The 27,004-nt window shown below is 43.5% G+C and overlaps 1 protein-coding gene across 1 annotated transcript in view; it reads right to left on the reverse strand.

The window, feature by feature from the left end:
• The window catches only part of LOC147459064 (uncharacterized), a 53,615-nt gene extending 48,277 nt beyond the window's left edge, over positions 1-5,338 (reverse strand). The window contains exons 1-4 of the mRNA XM_086511535.1: positions 5,075-5,338; positions 4,850-4,996; positions 4,252-4,378; positions 4,120-4,172 (exon numbers count right to left, since the gene is read on the reverse strand). Coding sequence (XP_086367661.1) covers positions 4,120-4,172; positions 4,252-4,378; positions 4,850-4,996; positions 5,075-5,338 — 591 coding nt within the window. The remainder of the gene's footprint in view (positions 1-4,119; positions 4,173-4,251; positions 4,379-4,849; positions 4,997-5,074) is intronic.
• Positions 5,339-27,004: the final 21,666 nt, after the last annotated feature.

Here is a 27,004-nt window from a genome sequence, read left to right on the forward strand (position 1 = left end):
TGTCCCCCTACATTTTTGAGGGCACAGAGTGTGTCCACCACCCTCTTCTCATTGGCTGGCCTCTAATTAACCTTAATCCCAAAGGGCCCCTAGAGGGTTCATATTTTTCCTAATGAGTCACTTTCCATAAAAAACAGGACTAGACAACGTGCAGTTGAACAGGCCTTTATTGCTTCTCAAAGAAAGGGTGGTAACAACAATGCAGCCACTTCTTATGGTTCTGCTGCGAGTGGCAAAAATTTTGTTCCTAATGCTTCTGGTGGCAGCACTTCATCTGGCAATTTTGGTGATAAGGGAAAAAAGAAGATGCGTTGCCATTATTGTAAAGCTAATGACCACTTGATCAAGCAGTGTCCTAAGTTGAAGGCAAAAGAGGCTAAGAAGAAAGAGGGTGGTTCCACTGCAAATGCTGGTTCCACTACAAATGCAGCCATTGTCGAGTCTTCTATAAAAGGAGACTGTAATGCTGATGTTGATGCAGAATGGGCTTTTAGCGCATAGTGCACTTACAATCCTGTTGTCCATGATGCATGCTTGTCAGTTGCTGCAGATTCACATGTGTGGTATTTTGACAGTGGTGCTACAAAGCACATTACCTCACATCGTGAATTGTTTACCTCTCTCGAGTCTGTCCCTCATGGGAATTCAGTCACTTGTGCCAACAATGCCTCTTATCCATTTCAGAGAGTTGGAAAGATTGTGCTTACTGCTGCAAATGGCAGTTCCTTCACACTTGTTGATGCACTTTATGTACCAAGGATCAAGAAGAATCTCTTGTCTATATCCGCACTTGCTAGACTTGGACTTGTAGTCAAATTTGTGGATGACACATGTACAGTTCATGATCTCAATTTTGGTGATGAAATTGTTGCATCTGGCCTTTTGTGCCGTGGGCTGTATAAGCTCACTTTGTATGACAAGTGTGGACAAAATTTTGCAAATGCTGTTGTAGATTCAAGGGCTATTTCAGATGCAAAACTTTGGCATGCACATTTTGGTCATCTGAATTTTTCCAGTTTGCTGCGTTTGGAGAAATCTGATATGGTTGCTTCTTTGCCGCCTCTTGAAGCACCTGTCAAACATGTTGTGAAGGCTGTATTTTGGGTAAGATACAACGTTCTAAGTTTCCAAAGGATGGTTCAGTTCGAGCCACATGCAGGTTGCAGCTTGTGCATAGTGATGTTTGTGGGCCCATGCAAACTCCATCCTTGCGCTTCGTGACTTTCATTGATGATTGCTCCAGGCATGCATGGGTATTTCCGCTTAAAGAGAAGTCCGAAGTTTTTATGTACTTCAAAAAATTTCTGGCTATGGCTGAAAATGTCTCGAAATGTACTATGGGCACCCTCCGTTCTGATCGAGGGGGGGAGTATATGTCTCATGAATTTAATGCATTTCTGGCTAGTCGTGGGATAAAACAGCAATGTACAGTGCCTTATACACTGTAGCAAAATGGTGTTGCTGAGAGGAAAAACAGGTCACTGACAAAAATGGCATGATGTATGGTCAAAAGTCAAGCTTTGCCGCATTCTTTTTGTCTTGAGGCCATCATGTGTGCCACTTATGTACTTAGCAGGTGTCCTACAAAATCTTGCAGTCTACTACTCCATATGAAGCATGGCATGATAGAAAGCCTTCTATTGATCACATGTGTGTTTTTGGCTGTTTGGCATATGCTTTGGTGCCACAAACACAACGCAGAAAATTGGATGATAAGGCTGTCAAATGTTTTTTTTTTGTTATAGTGATGAAAGCAAAGGTTACAGGTTATATCATCCGCAAACAAAGCGTATTCTGGTTTCACGGATGTAGTGTTTGTGGAAGATTCTGTTCAGCCCTTGCTGTCGTGTACTAGAGACAGTAATGTAAGCTAACAGGACATTTATGACACTTTGTTGCCTCTTTTCAGTGGTGGAAATACGAATGTAATTTCCAATGAGGCAAATGTACAGCCTATGGGGGTTTTTGAAAATGTTACAGATCAACCTATTACTGATGCAGATGTACATGATGTACTTGATGAGGAAAGGGCTGAAAATGAGCAGGCTAGAGGTATGCCAAAATGGTTGGTTCACACTTTGCGTGACAGTAAATTGGATGCACCTTTGTGTAGTCGTACTCGTTCAGGCTCTCACCATGCATCTTATGCATCTTATTCAATGCTAGGCAAATTCACTATCGTTCATTACATCACTATATGGAGGTTTATATACCCCTAGAAGGTGAGTAGTTTTTTCTTAGCCAGTGTCACTAAGCACAATTAACAACTGTTTATTTTGGGTTTCTCTAACTAGCTTGATAGGTCAGATTGTGAATGAAAATACTTTGTTCTTGCTCTAATATTGATAGCTTTGATCTTTGGCCAAATGTGGGTGTCTTACAAAACACGTCCTTTCTGTACTTTGGTCATTCATAGTAAGCCCTACACGATGAAAATCCGTACTCATCATGTTGATCCTTGCAATCATCATAAGTTCTGAGATTCCTTCAATTTGCATCATTCTAGTGACGGTCTATTATAATCTTTGTCTTGGTCATAGTTTCCTCTTCTTGTTATGCCTCCTTTTGATTCGACCATCGTTACTCAGATCCATGTGTCTAGGGCATGTAGAATAGCTAACAGCTTTTTCTCATAAATGCCTAAGACCCGTTCATCCGTGTTGAGCCTTCGGCTCTCATATGCTATGGCATGCCCTTCTTGAAGCAAGACTGCTCCAAGGCAATCACCACAAGAATCACATTGGACCTCAAATGGCTTTGAGAGATCCGGAAGCATAAGGACTGGTTGGGAGATAAGCTTCTCTTTGAGCTTGTCAAAAGCACTTTGCTCCTTAGCATTCCATGAATACTTAACGTTTTTCTTTGTTAAGTCATGTAATGGTCCTGCTATTTGAGAGAATTTCGCTATGAAGCGTCTATAGTATGCACACATACCAATAAAGCTTCTTAGCTCATGTAGATTCCTTGGATTAGGCCATGCTTTTATTACCTCCAACTTTGATGGATCCATACGCATACCATCTCGAGAGATAATATGACCTAAGTATTGAATCTCTTAAAGGAAAAATTCGCTTTTCTTTTGATTGAGAAAAAGCTTATTCTCCCTTAATGCTTGAAAAATCACTTGGAGATGTTGCTTGTTTTCCTCCAAGGAATTGGAGTAGATGATGATATCATCAAAGAACACTCCAGTGAATTTACGGTATGGTCTAAAAATTTTCTCCATTAATCGATTGAATGTAGCTGGTGCATTAGTCAAGTGAAAAGGCATGACTAGATATTCATAAAGGCCAAACGTTGTACGAAACGCGGTCTTTAGGATATCTTCATTCACTGTAACCTCATCTACTACATGGACGAGCAAGTGCATTTGGATAGTTAGGCAGCTCGTGGGTGGATACTTCTCAATCATGCAAACTGCCTCAATGGAGTTAGCCCTTGCGACTGCAATAGATTCCTCCCGTATCTCCTTGGAAGAGATCCACCGCACTAGCTCTGAAATCTTGTATATGCAGGTCCGCACTTCCTCCGTTAAACATCCCTTGATCGCAATTGGAAGAATGAATTGCAAGAACTTATGCCAGTCGTGCGATTTTAGTCCTGACAGTTGATCGTCACGGGTGAATGCTGCCTTGAGACATCGCATATATCTTGTTGGCGTCCTGAACTCTGAAATCACCCTTTTAACTTGTCGCTCTTTGTTTTTTAGCAATACCCATGGTGCTCTTGGAAGTTTTGTTTGGCCAGCTGCATTGGTGAAAGGCCACAGCTCTCGCATCTTTCCAACTAACTGCAAATCATCTCATGAAGCTCGATTGTCTTTCATTCCCATGATTGTCTTCCAGAGGAGCTCTCCCACATTCTTGAATATATGCATTGGATCCAGCAAATGGTTAATTAGTAGATCACCCCAGTACGGCAACGTATGGAGAATGGACAAACGTTTCATTCCTGGAACAGGTTGCCCCTCATGTTGCTCCCATCAGCGACGCCATTCACATGCATAGGATGACATTCCCGGACATGACCAAGCTGACCTTCGTGCAAGTGATGGCCATTTAGAAGATAACGATGGTGGCCTTGATAAATTGTCTTTCGAAGAGAGGCAGAATAACGCACATCCAAAGATTGCCCGCAAATTGGACATGCATTGTATCCCGAAGTTGTTAGCCCTGCATATATTAAAGCATGAATTAGGCCAAGGCAAAGTGCTTGCGAATAGCGAGAATTTTGTAAATCAAGAACCATTACCAGAAGCTTCTCCGTATCCTAGCCAATCATGCATAGTCCACATAAGAAGTCCATGGATCCTTGCATGCTGTTCTCCTACTGGCTCAACCGCATCTGCTATGTTGATCCCATGCCATAACTCCTGGAGCTCGTCAACTAGTGGAGCTAGATAAACATCCATGTTTTTTACCTTGAACTTACCAGGTACAATCAAGCTTAATATCAAATGACCCTTCTTGATGGGGGCAAGCCATAGCCGGAGGTTGTAATTGATAAGGCACACAGGCCAAGTGCTCCATGATGAGCTTCTCAAGCCAAATGGATTGACTTGATCCATTGCCATGCCCAAACGCAAATTGTATGGTTCACTCTTAAAGTGTGGCCAAGTAACTTCAATGTGCCTCCAGGCCTTTGAGTCAGCGGGCACCCTAAATGTTGCGTCATTGGATCTATTCGTAGAATGCCACCGCATCAACTTTGCAATGGAACCACAACGAAACATGCTTTTTATCCTAGTTATAATAGGGAAATGCCGCAACAGTTTAGCTGGCACTGTCTCCCCAACTGCATCTTGTTTGTAGCGCATTGCTCCGCACTTAGGACACGACAGACAATCTGCGAATTCATTGCGAAAAAGAATGCAATCATTTGGACATGCATGAATCTTGTTGTAGTCCAAGCGAGCTGAGGTCAATAGTTTCTTTGCGTCTGGCCTGCAGGGGGCCATTTCATTGCCAGCAGCCGGGAGAAGTTGCTCCCGCAACAACTTGTTTAAGCCACATTAAATTAAAAAGCTCTCCAAGCACGTCACCGTTGTAATCGAAAAATCTCTTTTGTAAATTACGTACCTAAACAAAGCAGTGATGCTTGCATCTGACCACCTGTACACTGACCGAAGATTCAAAAACGCCAGACAAGTACGAAGCGTCGATATTTTGGCGCCTTCATAGATTGGTTGACGTGCCAACTTTCTCAACATGTCTTCAGGAGATAGGCACACGGCTTCTGGTGCTGCTTCGTTAGCGTTCTCCTCACTTGTCTGGAAGAAGGCATCCAGCATCTCCTCCATGCCGTCGTCTTCTGTTTGTAAGTCCTTTTCTGCTTCCATCCTTGGCTCTATATTGGTCAGACCTTCACGCATAATCCTTTTTCTCTCTCTCAGATGTAGGTGCTATGTCGCGAAAATCAATGCCCGTTCCGTAGGAGTCGTATCGTAGATTCTGTACGGTTTCTTTAGCAAACTCTCCATACTTGTGCACATGCTCATTACATATCCTACGCTTGCGGAGGATTTGATACTTGTAGAGTGTGCACGAGCATGCAATCTTTTCCTCCATGTTAGTTGATGACGTTGCCATCTACAATGATTATGAATGTTGTTTTAATATATATACTCCTCACAATGTAAACTACCTCGCATTCTCTAGTCTTGCCCAATCTCCGTACACCTCGGTCCAGAGGTGTACAGAGATCAAGACCACCGGGAATCGCGTCTTTATTGGTCAAATCCTATATGGGTAGACATATACGTGCACTCCCAGGTGTACATGGCAATGCATGTAGTGGGCAAAACCCCTTTGCCTCTTTTAGTTCCATAGTTTCTTCTAGAGGGAGAGAGAAAGAGATAGAGAGAGTTTCTATCCTTTTCACACAAGCAATTGGTCAGCCAACCTAACTCTTTATCTATCTACTATCTATCTCTCTCTCTCTCTCTATCTCTGTAGCTATCTCTAGTTAATTCTCTCACTCTCTATCTCTTTATTTCTCTCTCTGTGTGTGTGTGTGTGTGTGTGTGTGTGTGTGTGTGTCTACGTACCGTATCTCTCATTCTTTCTCTCTCGATCTCGCTCTCGCTATCTCCCTTTCTCTCTCTCTCTCTCTCTCTCTCTCTCTCTCTCTCTCTCTCTCTCTCTCTCTCTCTCTCTCTCTCGCTATCTCTCTCTATTTCCTATTTCCCTATCTCTCTCTCTGTTTCGCTCTCCACTTCTCTCTCTCTCTCTCTCTCTCTCTCTCTCTCTCTCTCTATATATATATATATATATATATATATATATATATATATATATATCACTCTCTTTATCTCTCTCCCTCTCTCTATTCCCTATCTTTCTCTCTCTCTCTATTTCCCTATCTCTCTCTCTGTCTCGCTCTCCACTTCCCTCTCTCTCTCTCTCTCTCTCTCTCTCTCTCTCTATTTCCTATCTCTTTTTTCCTATATCTCTCTCTCTCTCTCTCTCTACTTCCCTATCTCTCTCTCTCTCTCTCTCTCTCTCTCTCTCTCACACACACACACACACACACAGCCGTTTTTTGACCTAGTAGACAGCAGTTCACTCTTTTGACCATAACTTGCTCATCCGAACTCCGATTTAGGTGATCTATAGCCTCAATCGAAGAGCACGAAGCCCTCTACGCATTGATGTAAAGACAGAATTTTTCTGTGTAATGGAAGGCTTTGCTGTAACAGCATCTCAGAACTGAAAAAACTGTCAAAACTTTGCGATTTTGTTGCCGACTTGAAGGCAATGTCAGACAAAACTCGCAAGGGTGGAAAAGCCACACTCGCCATGGAGAATGATGCAAAATCTCCAAGGAATTTGGATGCTAATCCAACCACATCGTCTACAACAACGGAAGCAATGATCATGGCTTACTTGATCTCGTTACAAGAAACCGTCAACAAGCAAGGTGAAGAGTTGCGCGCACTTGCAATGGAAAATGGTACTTTAAGAGTTCTCGTTGTGGAGAATGAGCACCTCAAGAAGGTTCTTGAAATGCAAACAACGCGCTTGATGCATCTTGAGAATGAAGTTCAAGAATGTAAACGCTCTCTTGTGGACATGAATGTAGTGAAAGAGCGCTTGAGCAAAGTTGAGAGTGATCATGTATTGAAAGAGGAAACGATAGATACAATACGACATGATGTATGTGAGATGAGAAATGCATCCAAATCATGGGCTGATATATGTAAGGATAATGTGGTTTCTACATCTCCTATCACGCAAGCCGTTGTCCAAGCAAAGAATGTAGAGAATGTGGACACTCAAGAATTGCAAGAACGACAAAAACGCTCAAAGAACATCGTCATTCGTGGAATCAAGGAGGAAAGCATGGAAACACCCCAATCTCTTGTGGTTGCTATTGAAGAGTTTTTTGCTACACACTTTGGCATGTCAGGAATCATGGCTTATGGTGCACATCGAGTTGGAAAACAAGGAGTCCCTCGCTCGGGAGAAAGACCTATTGTATGTACCATGGCTGATGAGGTAAAGAGAAAGATCATCCTTGACAATGGTTGGATCTACCTCAAAGGAACGGGTTGTAATGTATATGAGGATCGCACTCTTATGCAACAAAATGTACGTCGCAAAGCATACGAGGAAAGAAGCAAGAAGGTTAAGGTATCATCTCAAGAAGAAAAGGCACTTGAGGAGGATGCAAGTCCACCCAACAAATAGGGACACATGATCTATGAGACCAACTCACGCTTGCGAATAAGCTTTTGGAATTGTAACGGGTATCCATGGAATGCGGGAATTGGCATTGATGAGCTTACCAATGACTCCGATGTGATACTTCTTGTCGAAACATGGGAGCATGATGCGCAACGAATTCTTGGATTTGACAAATACGATGTACATTCTTTGATGTGGGCCAAAAATGCAAAGCAACGAAGAGGCCAAGGAGGCATAGCATGTATGACCAAAAAGGGTTTGAAAGATGTTTCCATTGTCAAAGAAGATAAGTATAAACGCTACTTATGGCTGAAAATCAGCCCACCAAATGGTCAAGTCATGTTTGTGGCCGGCTTCTACATTCCTCACTATGACTCCAACTTTTATGCTCGCTTGAATATGGATAGAGATCAGCCCTTTGTTGAACTAGAGGAAGACATTGCTTATTACAAGGATCAAGGTGAAGTCATTGTTTTTGGAGACATGAATGCTCGCACAAATATGTTACAACATGACACACAACAAGTCGACATGCCGCATGTATCAAGAAGAGTGGATGACTCATACATGTATAATCGAAGTTCTAATGATGCAAAAGAAGTGGATCACTATGGAAAGTCACTTCTACATATGTGCAATAGTACCGGAATGCTCATTGCAAATGGTGTATCTCTATGGCAAGGCACCAATGACTTTACATGTAGAAAGCACAATGGTGCTAGCGTGATTGACTATATGTTGTTCTCAGAAGCCACTCTAGAATGCATACAAAGCTTTACACTTGGTGAATGGAATCCGGAATCGGATCATAGGATGTTATGTATTGACCTCAAGTGTGGTAAACGGCCCGAGCATGTAGCCTCCAATCATGATGTGAATCATTTGTACCTACGTCTAGACTTCAAACGAGCACTTATATATGCTGATATGGTGGACCAAATGTTAAGCATGATAGAGCATCAAGGGAGCCCAACATTAGAATGCAAGTGGAAAGTTTTCAAAGAAGTAATTTTCTCTTGTGCGAAGGAATGCTTTTCGGCGAAACACATGTCTTGCAAAAGGTCTAAGAAGGGTAGCACCAAGAAGAAATGGTTTGACATGGAATGTAGTCAAGCCCGAAAACACTTGCTAAGATTGGATGCAATCAAAGACAAGGAAGTTTACTTGGAATGTTCACACACATACAAAGCACTTGTTCAAAAGAAGAGGAGAAGGTGGGAAGTCGAAAAACAACTTCTTTTAGCACAAGAGAAAGCACATGCATGTGGCAAGTTTTGGCAAAATCTAAAAGGCAAGCGCGTTGAGAGCTTTGGTGACTTGACTCTTGAGGATATGTATATGCATTGTAAGAACCTCTATGAGCAACCCAATGTTGATAAGATGGAGGGTTGTAGCTCCCTTCCATTTATGTCTCCCTTCTTTACCATTGAAGATGTATGCCGCGCGCTTGAGAAACTTGCTACTCGCAAGGCAGGTGACCTTCAAGGTGTCAAGGCTGAAATGATTAAATGGACAAGCAAGAAAACACGATATTGGATATGTGATATGTTTAACCTTGCACTTCAGTATGGCATGCCTCATGATTGGAGTGCAAATTGGATCAAACCTTTGCACAAAGGAGGAGATGTAAACAATGTGAACAACTATCGCACTATAATGGTTGGTTCTTTGATGGCAAAGTTATTTGGATGTATCATGGAGATGAAGATAAGTGAATGGGCTGAAAAGAATGGCAAACGTGCGCTTGGCCAAGCAGGTTTTCGAAAGCATCATAGCACTATTGATCACCTTGTCACTCTTCGAGTTCTTATGGAAGCGTCTCGATTGAAAGGAAAAAAGTTGTATTGTTGCTTTGTGGATTTCAAGAAAGCTTTTGACATGGTGCCGCGAGGAAATCTTTGGAGACGTATGCAAAGCCTTCAAGTGCCGAGAGAATTTATGCATGCAGTCTTTCGCATCTACCAAAAAGTGATATGTCGATTACGTATGGGAGATGGAATTTCAGAATTTTTTGCAAGCACTATTGGTGTCAAACAAGGATGCCCACTTTCCCCAACCCTCTTTGGGCTACTCATTGATGAATTGGAATACATGGTTCTTGATTTTATGCAGCAAGAAGGCATAGAAGAGGTTAAGATTGGAAATGCGGTGATCATGCTTTTGCTTTATGCCAATGATGTAGTGCTCTTGGCACATACCTTAGAAGATGCACAAAAGCTTATGAGTGTCTTGGAACGCTTTTGCCTACATAGCGGGCTGATCGTGAATGGATCCAAAACCAAGGTTATGCTTGTAAAGACCCTCAATGATGAAAATTCCATGCATTGTATTACAACAATGAGAAAACTTGAAGTGGTAGGATCACTTCAGGTACCTTGGCCTTGAGGTTCCATCCAATCATAAATGGAAGGATTGTGCAATGCGTCGCTTGGAAGCCGGAAAGAGGGCTTATTATGCATTTGAGAACATGTGCAATGCAGGAGAGATCAAGTGTTGGGCTCTCAAAAAGTACCTCTTTGACACTTGGTGACACCGGTGCTTCTTTATGGAGTGGAGGTGTGGGGTGGAAGCATCGGGAAGTCTACTTGAAAGAGTTTTGAGAATGTCCAAAAGCGTTTTCTCACCAACTTTCTCCAAGTCAAGACACAAACACCCTACATGCTCTTACTTCTTGAGTCCGGATCGCTTCCCATTGAGGTCTTGGGCATGGAAAGGGTTGTGGAGTACATGCGTAAGACACAACGTAGCCCTTTGCATCGACTTCCTAGAATCGCATATGAAGCAAGTAAAGGTTCAAAAGACATGCAAGAGCAAAATACTAAGTTCGGGGTGGATGCTTGATATCAAGAAATGGTTTGGAAGATGGGATGCATGTCACTTGGTCAAGGATGCGTCGATCGACTCCCAGTTAATGAGGCCTTCTTACAACGCAATGTATCATGGCTTGGGAGAAATCTGGAGGTTCTCGCTTCAGCCATTACACCACACACGTTGCCAAACAAAAATCTCTCTTCTTCTCGGAACGAGGTAACGAACCCATTCCTACATCCTGAGCCCATCCCGTTGAGTGCGATCCGCCATTGCCTCCATTCGTCTTAGCTCCATTCTCTACGCTGCGAGACATGACGTTGGGGCACTGGCGAGGAGTGTCATCGACTTTGCACCTTATGCCCTCGTCAAGTGCGAGAGGAGTGAGTACCACACACTCCTTGAGTGCTCAGCTTTTGACCACATTAGGTCCTCTTTTCCCCATATATTCAGCCATGAGCTCTCCTACATACCTTCCTCTCCAACCACGATGTGGACTCTCTATTGCGACGCTCATTTCAGCATTTTTTGAGCATCGAGAGTCACTTATGAACTCCACATCACACACGTGAATGTTCATTTGGTCCCATAGGTCATATTTGACCTCCCAGGACGATAATAGAACTATCTATTATTATCTATCTCTCTCTCTCGCTGTCTCTTCTATCTCTCTACGTACTGATCGAACGAGCGCTGAGCTAGGAGGATCCAGGCCGCCCAGGACTGCAGAGGCCAGACTACACAACATTGAAGAGGCTGCATCAGAAATCCGGTCACTTTGCTTCGACATGCACAACGCCCGGTCCGACTACTGACATGGAGCAGATTGATGAGGTCCGCCAACGAGACGACAGATGCAGGATTCCTATGATACTATACCAGCTAGCTGTTTTAGCTGCTTAGTCCACACCAGCCGTTTAGGATTCCATAATATTTTTTTTGTCATTTTGTCATCTTGTTATTCTGACTTTGTATAGATTCACACATTGTAACTTTTGGTCTCATAGGTCACTTTGGCCTTTTCCAAGAGTTATATAAATTTCATTTCATTTCTTCTTTAATTTTATTTTTTACGAAACATAATTATCTCTCTCTCTCTCTCTCTCTCTGTTTTTAAATATCCTACACATACTTTTTTCTCTCTCTATCTCTCTCTTTAATTCTACACGCCACCACACTTCTCTCCTTTCTCTCTCTCTCTCTTTCTCTCTCTCTCTCTCTCTCTCTCTCTCTCTCTCTCTCTCTCTCTCTCTCTCTCTCTGTGCGCTCCTTGCCGCACTGTCGAAGCAAGGGACTTGCCAATACACCGTATGCGAGCCACAAACGGCTCCAAGCACACAACAAGCCTAAACTAGCAAGCTCAAGAAAACAAAGGGTGTGTCACTCACCGCTCTACGCTCGCCTTCGTGGTGGATTCCTCGCCGCGATGAAGAAGAAGCTGCAGTCGTGCCGCGCTCAACCGCTTCGCCGCCGTCGTGCCTTCGTAATGCTCGATCGCACACACACTCTCCCTCTCTCTCTCTCTCTCACACACAACACACAAGGAGGTGAAGAAGAAGAAGATGATGGAGATGGAGCAAGAGCACTCTTCAATTGCACAAATGAGAGAATGAGTAAAAATTAGGTTTAGTTGGCTTTTATAGGAGCTCACCCCATTCACACTTGGGCGCCCATGCTTAACCAACTAATCCCTTGAATGTCCAAGTTAAAGTGCGCCTCTCATCGGCGATCACTCTACCTTTCCCTATTGGTCCGACAAGCCCGGTACCTGACTCTACCAAATACATAATACGCGTCCATCGTAGGTGATGGGTGTCCGGTGCCGTGAGGGTTAACATGCCCCCCTTCCTGATGTAGATTCCGTCCTCGGAAGCTATTGAGTTGAAGCTGGTTCGTCGAGGTGGAAGAGCATTTGAGATGAATGTCCTTAGCCTTCTTCAGTCACTGCAAAATCAAACAACATTGGACAGTAATTGCATTCTCTTAAAAAGCATATGCAGTTTTAGGTAGACAAATTGATTGGTCAAAGAATTTCAAACAATTTGTTAGCAATGAACATTAAATTGCAATGTAATCAAATGCATAAACAGATGTAAAGGTAAAAAATTAAACAAGTCTGGGGTCGCTAATTTGACGGTCGAAAGGCACTAGAGATCGAATATTAATACCATGGGTAAGCTTCTTAATTTTTGTGGTCAATTAAGTTGTTTAATCGCGAGAGCCAAGTATTCATGTTCGAGGGCTGACTAGAGGCTATATCTAGAAAATTTGTAGTTAAGCTACATAAAAGGAATTTCTCATGAAATCATCGCCTGACTGATTACTTTTTCTTTGACCCCCCAAGTCTTTTCACATTGATTCAATTATGATGTGTGTGCTTATTTTGTATGCCTTGGGTTTTTTGCTTTTCAAGGAAAAGCCCACACTGGGAACCTCTAGGGCTCTAGTACCATAGGCAATACATGTGAGTGAAGTACCAAATCAAGCTGAGATTTCTCTTCCAGCTTAAAATTTTACATTGTGGCACTTTGATTTTTTGTTTGTTCATTTTCAGCATTTTAATTTTGTAACTTTGGGGGGTCATATAACACTGTTACCTCCCAGGCTCATCACATTAGTAAACTCCCTTTATAATACTTAAGCTAAAGGTCCTAGGGTCAAGCTAAGCCACTAGAAAGCCCTAGTACATTTCACACAATGCTGCCTAAATCGGATTAAGAACCTAAGTAACCATTGCTTATTAGGAAGGCATTCCCCATGGTATTAAGAGAAGATTTCTAATACCTAGCTTGGTCAAACTAGCTTAGTCGGACTGCTTGATTTTTAAACCTAGACAAGTGATTATGACAAAACATTACATTGAATTAAATGTTTGATACTAAGCCAATGCGCTGAATATTATGCTACCAATCACAATCAAAGCAGACAAACATGGATGCAAAAAAGATAAGGGCAATGCTAATGGACAAGAACACCTGTTTGTGTTGATGGTCGCGCTTGATTTGAAGTGTGAACGAGAGAAAGGTTCCATGAAGGTCCAAATCCTATCAATAGCAACACGCTCCTGTACACACTAGGAAACACAAAGGAATACCTCCGGAGGCACATCAGTGGGAAAAATTAAAACTCCTAAAAAACAACTCAAAACACAATCTAGACCCCTAACCTACCTATCTGTCACCCCTTTTAGAATCAAGGAAAGAGGATATTATATAAACCGGGTGGCCACCCTAAGGCTAGGCCTCTATCCTCATCATCTAGATAATAAAATCGTTGTCCGTGAGGCCATAGTCTTCCTCGGTCTCTATTAGTTCCTCTTCATCATCCTCTTGTGCAAGCATGCTAATCAAGAACCTCGTGATGCGTGGATACTCATCTTGTGCAAAAGAATAAGCATGTGCCATTGGAGACACATTCGCTACTGGGTAGGGATCACTAGTTAGCCATAGACGTATCAGCCATTCTAACTCCTCAAAATTTCTCTCACATGCAAGGCTCTCTATCAAATCCCATTCGCAAGAAAGTATAGGGTAGCATACGTAGAACACTTGTTGAAAAGACAAGGGGTACCTTTCATCAAAAATAGAAGTGCATGCCTCTGGTGAAGTAGCCATTTCTGACAAGACAGATAGATTTGGTTAGCCTTTAAAACATAAGAGTTGTTTTTGTGTGTTGCTTGAATTGACACGGTGAATTTGGACTTATATGTAAGATCTGATAGGGTGCTCTCTCATTGCTAGGCGCTCTTGCTCTTTACTATTTTTGTTTTTTGTGAGTATAAGGCTATATATATACATTCCCTAAGATCGGAGATTGAGAGGTCAGGGAAAAGGTTGAGAGGGAAGCAAGTGAATGATGATGTCAGCAAACACTCCCCCTTCCTTGGGTAGATCATACCGTTTGAAATGAGCTTGTCACCCTTTGAAACCAATTGTTCCAGTTGGTAATAGGTGAGGATTTTGCCAGTAGTTTTCTATTACCCTAGGTGCCTCGTCAAGTTGCAAGGGTGGTAAGGTACTCTCCCAGGATTTTATTTGCAACGTTGTTGTAGGTGGTGAACTTACCCCGGAGGTGCAAACTCTTTCGTGCTTGGATGGATATGTACAGTGGTAGGTGGAGGTTGTGTCGAAGCTTCTATTTGCGTATAGGAACTACATGAAGAGCAAGAAGCTTCATTTGATTTTCCTGTTCCTGAGCTAGGTGGAACAAATCGTTCTTTCTTTGGTACCCAAACTAGCTCTAGAACGGGTGTGTAACATTCCATGATTTTTTCCTTTCCGCGATTTTCAATTGTTTTGGAGCCACAGGATTGGGTTTACATGGGCCAGGTGACAGGTAAGAGTACACTTTACGTTTGGGCACCCAGATTTGATCATTTCCTTCATAGTATCCTTGGGCTTCCAATAGTCGTTTAGGAATCCAACGCAGCGTTTCTTTACATTTCTTGGAGTGAGTGGTACGGTTCTTACTAGGTTTCCGTTTTTTTGCATCAACCATGCTCACTACAGAGGTTTAGGGACCCACTTGTATGTTTTCTCTGTTATATTAGGATGGTTCTTGTGTGTCTCAAGCTTTCTTTCAACTACATCAGTTGAAGCTCTAGAGAGTTGGGCTATGGGGACGTATGGTTCAACCTCCTGGACATGCAATGTCTTGGGTTTTATTTCCTTGGGCAATATCTCAGGGACTATGGCTTGAGTGGTAGGGCTAAGAGTTGGTTTTTGCGTTGTAACACCCCCAGTCCCCCAATCAATAGTGCATTTGGTGGCTATCATCCACGTGCGGCCTAGGTTTATATTACCCTCCATAGTTCCAGTAGGCATGACCAAAAAGTCTTGAGCTACAATTCCATTGTCATAACTGACAGAAGTGTGCCAGATTCCAAAAACCGTAGTTTTTTTCTTGTTGACACCCTTGACTTGGATAATACTCTCAGATAGAGGTGGCTTCCCTAACTGACACCACACCCCATAGGATAGCAGATTGTATTTAGCACCCGTGTCCAATAAGGCGTTATATAGCACTTTTCCATAGGCACTATTTAACTCAATGGGGTATCGTAGAGGTGTGTCAGAGTCCAACCCATCCTCTTCGATTTCCACGTGGAATGCATTTGTGACCCAAGGTTAGCCTCTCGTTTTTGTCTTATACGTTGTTGTCGCTCCTTAGCCTCAGCTTGAGCTTGTATCTTGTTTAACTCGGTTTGTGCTTTGGCGGCCTTCTTTTGATGAATGGCCCGTAGTTCTTCTTGGCTTAAAGGATCATAATATCTTTTGAATTTACTCCCATTGAGGAATCCAATGGTTTCAACTCCATCAAGAGTTTCCACACGAAGGGTACCTTGTGGGGTAATTTCACATACTCTATATGGTCCTTTACCAGCATATTTCAACTTTTTCTTCTCTTTACGTACTCCATACATAAGGACTTTATCACCAACTTTGATACCTTGTCCTTCACATGGCGATCAAACCACTTCTTTCTCCTATCCTTTTCCACAAGAGCATTTTGCACAGCCAACTGTCTCTCTTCGTCTAGTTTTTCTAAGATAAACAAACGCTCGGTTAAGGGGTTACCATTCCATCCTTCTTGCGAAGCTACCCTAAGACTAGGAATGACAAACTCCCAAGGCATAACCGCTTCTTGGCCGTATACCATTTTGAATGGCGTACAATTAATAGCCACTTTATAAGCAGTACGATAAGCCCATAGAGCAGATGTCAACTTCAAATCCCAATCAGTGCGATGAGCTTCTACCGTCTTGGTTAAAATAGAGATTAGAGTCTTGTTGGTGCTCTCGGCTTGTCCATTAGCTTGCGGGTAATAAGGTGTAGACTTATGGTGGGATATCATAAAGGTCGTGGTAAGCTCTCTTATTACCTCATTTATAAAATGGGTACCATTATCACTAACAATTTCAAAAGGGCAACCAAATCTTGTGATAATGTTCTCAAAAAGAAACTTAGCTGTTGTCCTCGCGTCAGCTTTTTGTGAAGCCTTAGCTTCAGCCCACTTTGTTACATAGTCCGTAGCAACTAGAATATATCGAGATTGAGTGTTGCGAGCTGCGGGACTAATTGGACCTACAAAGTCTAAGCCCCATTTTTCAAATGGTTGGGTTACTTTAATAGGATGTAAGGGCATTCTGTCCTTGCGCTGTGTGGTCTTGTAACGTTGGCACTCATCACACCCTTTTGTAAAAAGTGATGCATCCTTAAATAAAGTTGGCCACCAATAGCCTGATTGCAGCACCTTTCTAGCAGTCAGGTCCCCTGAAAAATGTCCTCCTGCTATGCCCATATGTGCTTCTTGCAAGATATACAAATATTCATCCTCGCGGGCACAACGCCTAAGAATATCGTCCTTGCCTAATCTATACAGGGTTCCGGCAATCAAACAATAGGGTTCACATTCTTTTACTAGCCTTCGAGCGATATCCTTACGAAGTTCCTTGGGTGGAAAACCATTAACTAAAAAGTTAACAATGTTCTCACTCCATTCAGGCATAGTCTCAACTATGAATAAGTATCGGGTAATTCATCATCAACTCCTGTAGGGGCTTCACCATTGGGTATGCGAGACAAATGATCAGCCATGACGTGCCTTTTACCGGGTCTCACTACAATCGTGAAATCAAACTCCAGAAGAATTAACAACCATCGTGTGATTCTTCCTGTGGAGCATGGCTTGTTTACCAGATACAGCAACGCTTGATGATCCACATAAAATACAAACTTGTTTGCCAGAAGGTAGTAGCGAAATTTCTTTACTGCATAAACCATTGCCAAACCTTCTCGCTCTGTAGTGGTGTAGTTCCTTTCAGCATCGTTCAATTGACGGCTTGCAAAGCTAATGGGATAGTCCAATTTATGTTCTCCTGGTTGAGTGAGAACACACCCAATAGCAAAGTTTGATGCATCAATATGCACATGGAAAATGACATCCCAGTTAGGTGTCCTTAAAATCGGAGCACTTGCTAGTGTTTTCTTCAATTGTTCATAGGCCTGGTCACACTCTTCAGTCCATTTAAATTCAATGAGAAGCTTGTACAAAGGACGTGCTATCTCAGCGAAAAATAAAATAAACCGTCGATAATAACCCACGTGTCCCATGAACCTTTGAACTCCCTTGTAATTGGTTGGTGGTGGTAACTCTAGAATCACTTTAATTTTGCTCTCATCGGTTGAGATACCATTCTTGGATACTATATGCCCTAAAATAACTCCATGCTTGACCCAAAATTGGCATTTGAACGGGTTCAATGAGATACGATATAACCTACATTTTTCAAACACCTTCCGCAAACATGATAGATGTTCTTTCCAAGAAGAGTAAACACAAAGGTCGTCTAAGAAAGCTTCACAAAACTTCTACAATTATCTTTGAAAGATTTTATGTGCAGTGTTTATTAATCGTTGGATGTAAGGGGAATTTGTTAAGCCAAAAGCCATCACAACGAAATGCAAACACGCCAAATTCTGTGATGAAGGCAGTTTTAGCTTAGTCCTCTAGCGCTATCGTGATTTGGTTGTAGCCTGAGTACCCATCTAGAAAGCTATAAGCTTCCTTGCCTGCAACTCTTTCGAGTACATGTTCGGAATATGGTAGGGGTAATGGTCTCTTCTAGTAGCTGCATTAACTTTTTTGAGGTCCACGCACACCCTGAGTTTCCCATTCTTTTGGCACGATAACTATTGGCGACACCCATTCAGAGTGTTCAATAGGATATATGAACCCACATTTGATAAGCTTTTCTAGTTCTTCTTGAATGATCTTTGCGTACTTAGGATTCATCGGTAGGGTCTTTGTTGTACGGGCTTCGCAGTGCTAATCATAGGGATTGTATGTTGGACCACAGAAGGCGGAACACCTTTCATATCATGGTATGTCCAAGCAAATACGTCCTTGAATTCCTTGAGAAGCTCTTTGAGGACCGCCTCTTCAACTTCTGTGAGGTCTTGGGCAATAAAAACAGGTTTTGATTCTTCACCGGGGTCAGCTAATTCTATTTCTTTAACTATTGCCGGACCATCATAGATTCCATTATTCCCATCGATAGGTATTCTTTGGGATTTTGTGTACACAACCTTTGCTTCCCTGTGGTGTAAGATTTGAAAAGTTCTGGTGCAGGATGCAAGTCTGTGGATTCTGGTTGTGCGTTGGTCTTGTGCTTCCTTTTCTGCTTTCTTGTGTTGTCGAGCTAACTCTTGGTTTTGACGCCTCCTTGCAGTGCGCTCAACTTTGGCTTGTCTATGATCTCTAATTGGGCTATGTCATGGGGTCGTGGTCTACACCACATAACATTTTGGAGATATTCACCCCAATTGTCTACCAATTTTCGATGAGCATCACATGCTCCTATATAACTGAGCCATTCTGCTGAGGATCTCTTCTTGTTTATCCTAGCACGTACATTGGCTCGATATCGACGCCTCTTAAGGTTTTTCTTTTTCTTATTTGAGACCTGCTTTTGATTTAGATCTGGCTCACTAAAGGAGTCCTCGTTGGTGTCCTCTTCACTCTCGGAGGAGCTATCATCGGTTGATGTGCTCGGTCCTTCCGAATGTTTTGACTCTGAACTTGCCCCACTCTCTAATTCATGAGATTCAGAATCCGTTTCACTCTGGGAGTCAGTGTCCAAGTCGTGTTGGTCAAAGTCTTTTATTGAGCTATAGGTGTCACTGTCAGATTGGTCCACAATTGCCTTGCCCTTAGAAGATGCATGTATGGCACTTATCATGTTCAGAGGTGCAATTTGTGGTACCTCTTCCCCCTCTGGTGTGACCCAAGTGGTTCCTCTATTTCCCCAGGTATCTATGGTTGATGCTAGGTGGACCCAATCCACATTGTCTGATTCCGTCATACCGGTAACACATCCATATAAGGAGAATCTTGGCCAATGTCTGTATCCTTCTTACAAGTGTAACAATATTGTAGTGGGGCCGAGTGAACCTGTGGTGTCAGAGCGATGATCAATAATGGTTTTACTCCCTAAGGGGTGTACCTTACCAGTCACCAAATCCACTCTAAGGACAGAGTCTTGGAATTGCAAATAGACATGATTTTTAGACCAATCATGAACCATTTGTGCTTCCCTCATGAATGGTCGTCCTAAAATCATTTCATATGACATAAGGTGTTTAGAGAAATCCATTACAATGAACGTATGTCGTACCTTGTGTCCTAGAACTTTGATCTTAAGATCCTTGAGCATCCCCATAGGTTTGGCTATGGTACCATTTGCCATCTTTACCACAATGTTAGTAACACTGAGGCGGGGTTTTCCCATGGATTCCCAACAATCTTTTGTAACGATGCTAACTCCCGCACCACCATCAAGAATTCCCTTTATAGTTAATCCCTTGGTAGTGATGGGTAGGGTCGCATTAGACTCGTCGCCTTCAAAATACTGCCCTAATTCGTTAATGGGTACCTCGATCACAGACTCGTGTCCATCTAAGTCAAGTGATTGCACATGATTTTCCTCATCAATCATAATCGAGTCAGGCCTATTTGGTTGCGCAAACTGCGGTAATCCCGTTCGTAGCTCTCCGTTAAGGAATGCTCGAAGTGCAAGGAATAACTCAGGATCTCCATACAGCTTTGCTATGATCGTGGTTCGGACCTCAGAAGACATGAAGTCCACTAGTTTGGCAACATTCATTGGCGTTTTGCAGGGTGTAGGTCCTTGACTAGGAACTGGTGAGGATGGAATCTCATATTCCTCAATGGGATCAGGTATTCCTTCGTTAAACATCCTTTCCAACAAGAAGGGTGTATGCTCACTTTCTGATGTCCCGTCCTCACTCCCTTCTTGGATGATACTAGATATGGCTAACGGTCTATGGTTCATGTGGGGTGGATGAACTTGCGTGGGAAACACTGTGTCATGAATTTTGACATGCATGGGTTCTGGTTCTAGTTTCCTTTGAGTCTCCTCCACTAAACCTCTTAGATGTTTCACCTGCTCAATCTCGTCTACTGGGTTTGGGTACGTCCCAATCTTCTTTTTACGATTCTTCCCTTTTTGCCCCTGCGGTTTATCTTGGGGGTCTTGGATTGGATTTGGAAACACTTGTGGTGTTTTCAGAGGCTCTTTATGGTTTTCTCTTATTCGGTTTTCATTTGGTTCCATGTTACGGTTTTCTTTGTCGGTCTTTCCCTTTGTGGTATTGGTTCTAGTCTCCATTGTCTCGACTGAATCTGAATCATCCTCGAGGTCATTCATATACACGGGGTCATCTCCTGTTCCTATGTTTGTTTTGGAACTTGGCTTTGAATTTTCCGTATTCTGCGACTTCTTCCTTCGTGTCTTCTTTTTCTTTGCTTGGATAACTGACGCGGTATCTCTCTCTTCGAGGATATGTCCTGGCCCTTGAAGCATGGACCGTGTAATCGCATAAGCGGGTGCGACGGGTGGTATTGGCGATGTCACACTAGCAATTTCGACCAAATTCAGGGGTGTGATTTTAGGCGCATTTGGGTTATAGGGGCATTGGGCAATCAAGTGATCTATGCCACAACGATTACATGTGAGTATTGGCATTGCAGACGTGCTCCCTTGATTCATTTGCATCTGTGCAGCATTCTTTTGCAGCCTAATAGGGCACTCCGCTACTCGATGTGGTCCACCACACTCGTAGCATTGAAGAGGTGGCCTCCTAGCCTGGGTGTTGATATTTTGACCTCTGGATGCGAGAGCAGCAGCTTGATAAACCGGCTTGACTTGTCCCCAACAATCTTCCATGTAGTATATAGGACACTCTTCCAATGTATCAAGTCCGTAGGCAATACTAGTGTCTATTTCCTCCTCACAACCATCTGCATAAGCATTTGATGGCTCGCAACCCACTTGGTTCATAGGGGCGACTCTTGGATGCGGGGGCTGCGGTCCTAGCACAGGAGGTGGTAGCGGTGTAGCTTGTACAACATTTTGAGATCTAGGGACCATGTGTTGCGGTAGTTGCTCAACAGGTGGAGTAGGCATCAATACAGGAGCTCGAGGCGCATCCGTCCAGGCTACAGGTGGTCTATTTGCCATCATACGTTTGATCATTAAACAATCCTTAGCTTGGTGACCATACCTACCACATGCGTTGCAAGTTCCATTAAATTTTACTCTAAACGTAGGGCACTCACTAGTGCTATGTGGACCTAAGCAAATGGAACACCATTGTTGCTCCCTTCTTGGATACATGTGACTATTTTGAGGGGGTCGATTATCCTTAAGAGACTCTTGGATTGCCTTGGTGAGGTCTGTCAAGAATGTCTCAAATACCTTTGGCTCATTGGCAATGGGCTTTGCAGTCATGGGTTCATACTCAATGGCTTGTGAGCTAGTGGATCTCGTGTCAGTAGACACCCTCATGCCTGCTATCATCAAGTTGTCCTCTAATTGGATTGCATTGGCAGTGACATCTTCCCAGGTTGTGATACCTCTAATCACTAGTCCATTATAGATTCCTTCATTCCTCAACCCTCGAATGAATCGATCAAGCAGTTGGTTATTGTTGAAGCACTCATTTACAGGGCAACGAGAGTTTAAGTGCTTTAGACGACTAATGAAGTCCCTTACTGACTCTCCTTCCTTACGTTCGGCCTTCTGTAGCTGAGATGCTACACCCCAAAGCACACCTTCTCGTATGTACTCCTTTAGAAACAACCTTCGAAGGGTAGGTAGATTGTTTTCTCGTCCACCCTTAGGGTCCTATACCAATCTCCAGCCTTCCCACTTAATGTCAAGCTTAAGGCATTGCACTTATGTAGTTCGTTGCGTTCCCCTAAGGAATCACATACTTGTTCAAACACTTCAATGTGTTTCCTAGCATCTTCGTCCCCATTGAATTTTTGCGTGAGTTTGGCAATTTGTACTGCCTTACTTCTAGGCTCTCTATCAGATGCATGACACATATTTTCCGCGATAGATCGACCTATGGTTTGAGCAAACGCTGCCAAGTCACCTATGTGAGGAGGTAGGGCCGGTGGAGGTACTCTTGGAATCATATGTGGGAGAGGAACGGGTACCGGTCTTGGCATATGTGTGGATGATGCAGGATATGGAACATAACCGGGCATAGGTCCACTCGGATAAGAGCTAGGGAGCGGCACTCGAGGAGCATAAGCAAGTGGTACAATTGGAGGTGTGGGGGCCATGTGTGCATAAGGGGATAGAGGCACATATAGTCGAGGCCCCATATTAGGTACTACGACACTAGGTAGTGGCACTGCGCTAACCGTAGATGTCATCGGTACATTCTCTGTCAGGCTTATCCCTGGAGTGAGCACTGTGTTTTCCTTAATAGAGGGTTGAGCCAAGTTAGGGAAGCTAAAGTTTTCGCTCGGAGGCTCAGATTGCATAGAGACCCCAGGTGAAATGACGTAAGATGGGTCCATGGGACTCATTAGAGGAGTCTCCATTTGTGATAGAGTAGGCTGTTGAGCCTTGCTCGTATCCAGAAATCTCATGGGGCCAGTTGAGAGTATATTTACCCCTCGGTTTTGCCTTTCTGATTGAATAATGCCATGGATAACATTACATATCATTTTCTGTTGATCTTCGATGCTCGTGGCACTAGAGGTGGATTGTACAATCTCTATCCATCCTACATGGTAGGCGTGGCCAGAGTGTAGATCCGTCAACACCTCAGTGTGGAGGTCGTATGTCCAATGATCATTAATGAACAATCCTTCTAGAGTCGACGTGTTAACGGTTTCTTGTGAGGTAGTAGCAATGTTGCTCCCCGTGGTTTTACTTGTCACCAACGGTACTCTAGAGGGAACTTCTGAAGGAGGCAGCTCAACAGGGCCTTCTTGGTAAGAAGTTGGCAGGATATCCACATGGACACTCTTTGGGGGTGTGGGGTCCACGTGCGATGTGAAAGGAGAGTCCACTTCCCCACCCCCTTCGTGTGCTTCATTTGCATCAGGTTCCGAGCGAGTAGCTCTACCTAATGTTTCCATGAAACGGCTAAACATACTAGTACTAGGCTGTGGAGCTTCGGGAGGTGCATGGCCTTCTCTCTCAGTGTTTTGGTTAGGGTATGCTTCCATGATTTCTGAGTCGGAGGAGGAATCACTAGCGGCTATTTTAGGGTCTTGGGTGGTGCTACCTTGTGTCCCCGCTGAGGGTCTAGAGCTTATCGTGGATGGGTAATGGGTGTCCGTATGAACAGAGGCACCCTCAATATGCTTGTGTTCTAGCACCCGCCCAGAGCGTAAGTGCATGTGCTTTTGATACCCTAAGGTGTCAAAAAGCTGCTCTAGGAGGCCTTGTGACTAGTTTTTAGCGTGTTTTTTGTTTGTCTTTTTGCTAGATTTTTTAGAGCGTGTCGTGGAATGGGCTGTGTGATAGCTCGAAACGAGCGTATCGGTCAGAGGGTCGTGCCGTGCTTTACAGCCCTCCGTTTGGTCACTCTATGCCCTCGGAATCCCTAAAACTGTCAATTTCCAGTAGGGAACTAGGCCCAAACTAGAAAGTCTAAGGGTGCAAGTGGGAAGAGAAAGGAGGAGAGTGGAGGACTTGTCCCACATGCTCTCATTCTCTCTTGAGGGAGTAGGGTATATATATAAGAGTGAGTCTAGTATATATCATAAGACTGAGGACTGAGGCCTGGGCCTGGGCTTGGGCTTGGGCTTGGGAAAATCATCCCGATCTATCTTTTATACAAACCAACCCGTCCGTTTTAAGAGTCACGTTTTTTATTTTCGAAAAATTTCGCCGCCCGCTCGCTCGCGTTTTTAATTTCCGAATTTTTTTCCTTTTTAATTTTTTTTTTTTTCAACATTATTTTTTTTTTCTCAAAAAACTTTTTTTTTTCCATTTTTTTTAATTTTTTTTTGTTGATGCAGAAAATACAGAAATTGAAAAAAATGCAGAAAAAACGCAGAAAATGCAGAAAATGCAGAAAAAACGCAGAAATTGCAGCAAATTGACAAAAATGCAGAAAATTGCAGAAATTGAAAACGCCGAACTTGAAAATGCAGAAATTGAAAAAACGCAGACAATAGCAGAAATTGAAACTTGACAGCAATTGCAGAAAACGCAAAAAACAGAAATCTTCCACACACTCCTTCCCTGTCTTTCCTATGATAGAAATTGCACCACAAGGAAGCGTAAAGTGCTAACCGAGCTTAGTGTAGGGCATATCCCCGGCAGCGGCGCCAAAAATGTGCGCTCCTTGCCGCACTGTCGAAGCAAGGGACTTGCCAATACACCGTATGCGAGCCACAAACGGCTCCAAGCACACAACAAGCCTAAACTAGCAAGCTCAAGAAAACAAAGGGTGTGTCACTCAGCGCTCTACGCTCGCCTTCGTGGTGGATTCCTCGCCGCGATGAAGAAGAAGCTGCAGTCGTGCCGCGCTCAACCGCTTCGCCGCCGTCGTGCCTTCGTAATGCTCGATCGCACACACACTCTCCCTCTCTCTCTCTCTCTCACACACACACACAAGGAGGTGAAGAAGAAGAAGATGGAGATGGAGCAAGAGCACTCTTCAATTGCACAAATGAGAGAATGAGTAAAAATTAGGTTTAGTTGGCTTTTATAGGAGCTCACCCCATTCACACTTGGGCGCCCATGCTTAACCAACTAATCCCTTGAATGTCCAAGTTAAAGTGCGCCTCTCATCGGCGATCACTCTACCTTTCCCTATTGGTCCGACAAGCCCGGTACCTGACTCTACCAAATACATAATACGCGTCCATCGTAGGTGATGGGTGTCCGTGTGCCGTGAGGGTTAACACTCTCTTTCCTACACACACACACACACCCTTCTCTCTCTCTCTCTCTCTCTCTCTCTCTCTCTCTCTATCTTTCCTACACACACACACACACACCTCTCTCTCTCTCTCTCTCTCGCTCTCTCTCTCTCTCTCTCTCTCTCTCTCTCTCTCTTTCCTACATATGCACACACACACACACACCGCTTTGTCTCTCTCTCTCTCTCTCTCTCTCTCCTACACACACACACACACACGATGTGGAGAGCTCTCTTTCCTACACACACACACACACGATGTGGAGAGAGAGAGAGAGAGAGAGAGAGAGAGAGAGAGAGAGAGAGAGAGTCTCTTTCCTACACACACACACACACACACGATGTGGAGAGCTCTCTTTCCTACACACACACACACACGATGTGGAGAGAGAGAGAGAGAGAGAGAGAGAGAGAGAGAGAGAGAGAGAGAGAGAGAGAGAGAGAGAGAGAAAGCGGTGTGTGTGTGTGTGTGCATATGTAGGAAAGAGAGAAAGAGAGAGAGAGAGAGAGAGAGAGGTGTTGGGGGGGGGGTGGGGGGGGGGGGGGAGGGGGGAAGGGTGCCATAATACCTGCTGCGCAGGTTCGGCCAAGATTTGAGCGCATGCATTGAGGGCAAAAATGGCCCCTGCACGCGGGTTCCCCTTTCCCCCCCCCAATTTTTTAGCATTGATATGCGCGTCGATATGTGCGTTGATATACTCCTAGAAAAGTTTGCCTTTCCACGCGTATTTCCACATCCATATCGATGCACTTATCGACACGCATATCGACGGAGTGTAAGAACGTCGATATCCGCGTGGAAAGGTACTGGCGTCGATAACTTTGGGTTATGTTGTAGTGGTAAAAGACCTTGTATTCAAATGTGTTTTGAGTAATTACACCGCAAAATATTCTCGATAGTACATAGTTTGTCACGATATTACATAGTTTTTCGATCTCAATTGTGTTGCCTTGAAGCAGCATCTTGCTCATCAAACAGATTTCTAATTGTGCTAGGGGTATCTGGGCGTGATTGCTTGAATTTATATTCGTTTGCCATGCCAAACATAATATATATATACCTTGTGGAATATCTTGTGAACATATTGTGCATCGCCTATTGTTTTGCATCAAACGAATAAGACAAACTAAATGATAATAGTGACCACATGTCAATGTATAGTACCCACTCCATCCATCAAAATTCTTGTAGCACACTGGACATTGGGAAGATGAGGATGCATCTGAAGTAGATGAGGGGACCAACTCCGGATGCAAGACAAGGTGGCTGATGTGTGTCCCTTGTACAGGTGTTGGATTCACTCGGTGTGTTACGGTTTGAACGTCCTGACTTAAGCAGGGAATGCTTTTCTCCATCCGGACTTGTGAGGGTTGCGGTGTCTGGGTGGCTATAGAAAGACGTGTCATTTTTTCATCTTTCTCTGCCAACTCTGTCATGTAAATATCCTTCTCTCTCTTTAATTGTAAGTCGGCGCCTTCCACTATCAATGCCAGCTCATCTCGAGTGAAAGTGACACAACTCTCCCTTAAATCATGAGTGGCAACAATTGTCTCCTTTGACGAGAAGTCTACTGATCGCTGTTGCACAAAGTGAACATATAACCTTTTGGCAAAATATAGCGCACAATCTGCATTGTGTAGGGGATGGCCATAAACCTCCAAATAAATCCTCTCAGCATTATCTTTGATACCATCATGGGCGCACTTCGAAACCTTCCACCTTCCTTTCTTGATCTCTGCGTCCTCACATGGCCA

The sequence above is a fragment of the Adiantum capillus-veneris genome, chromosome 4 (assembly GCF_014529385.1).
Source record: "Adiantum capillus-veneris isolate H3 chromosome 4, ASM1452938v2, whole genome shotgun sequence".
NCBI lineage: Eukaryota > Viridiplantae > Streptophyta > Polypodiopsida > Polypodiales > Pteridaceae > Adiantum > Adiantum capillus-veneris.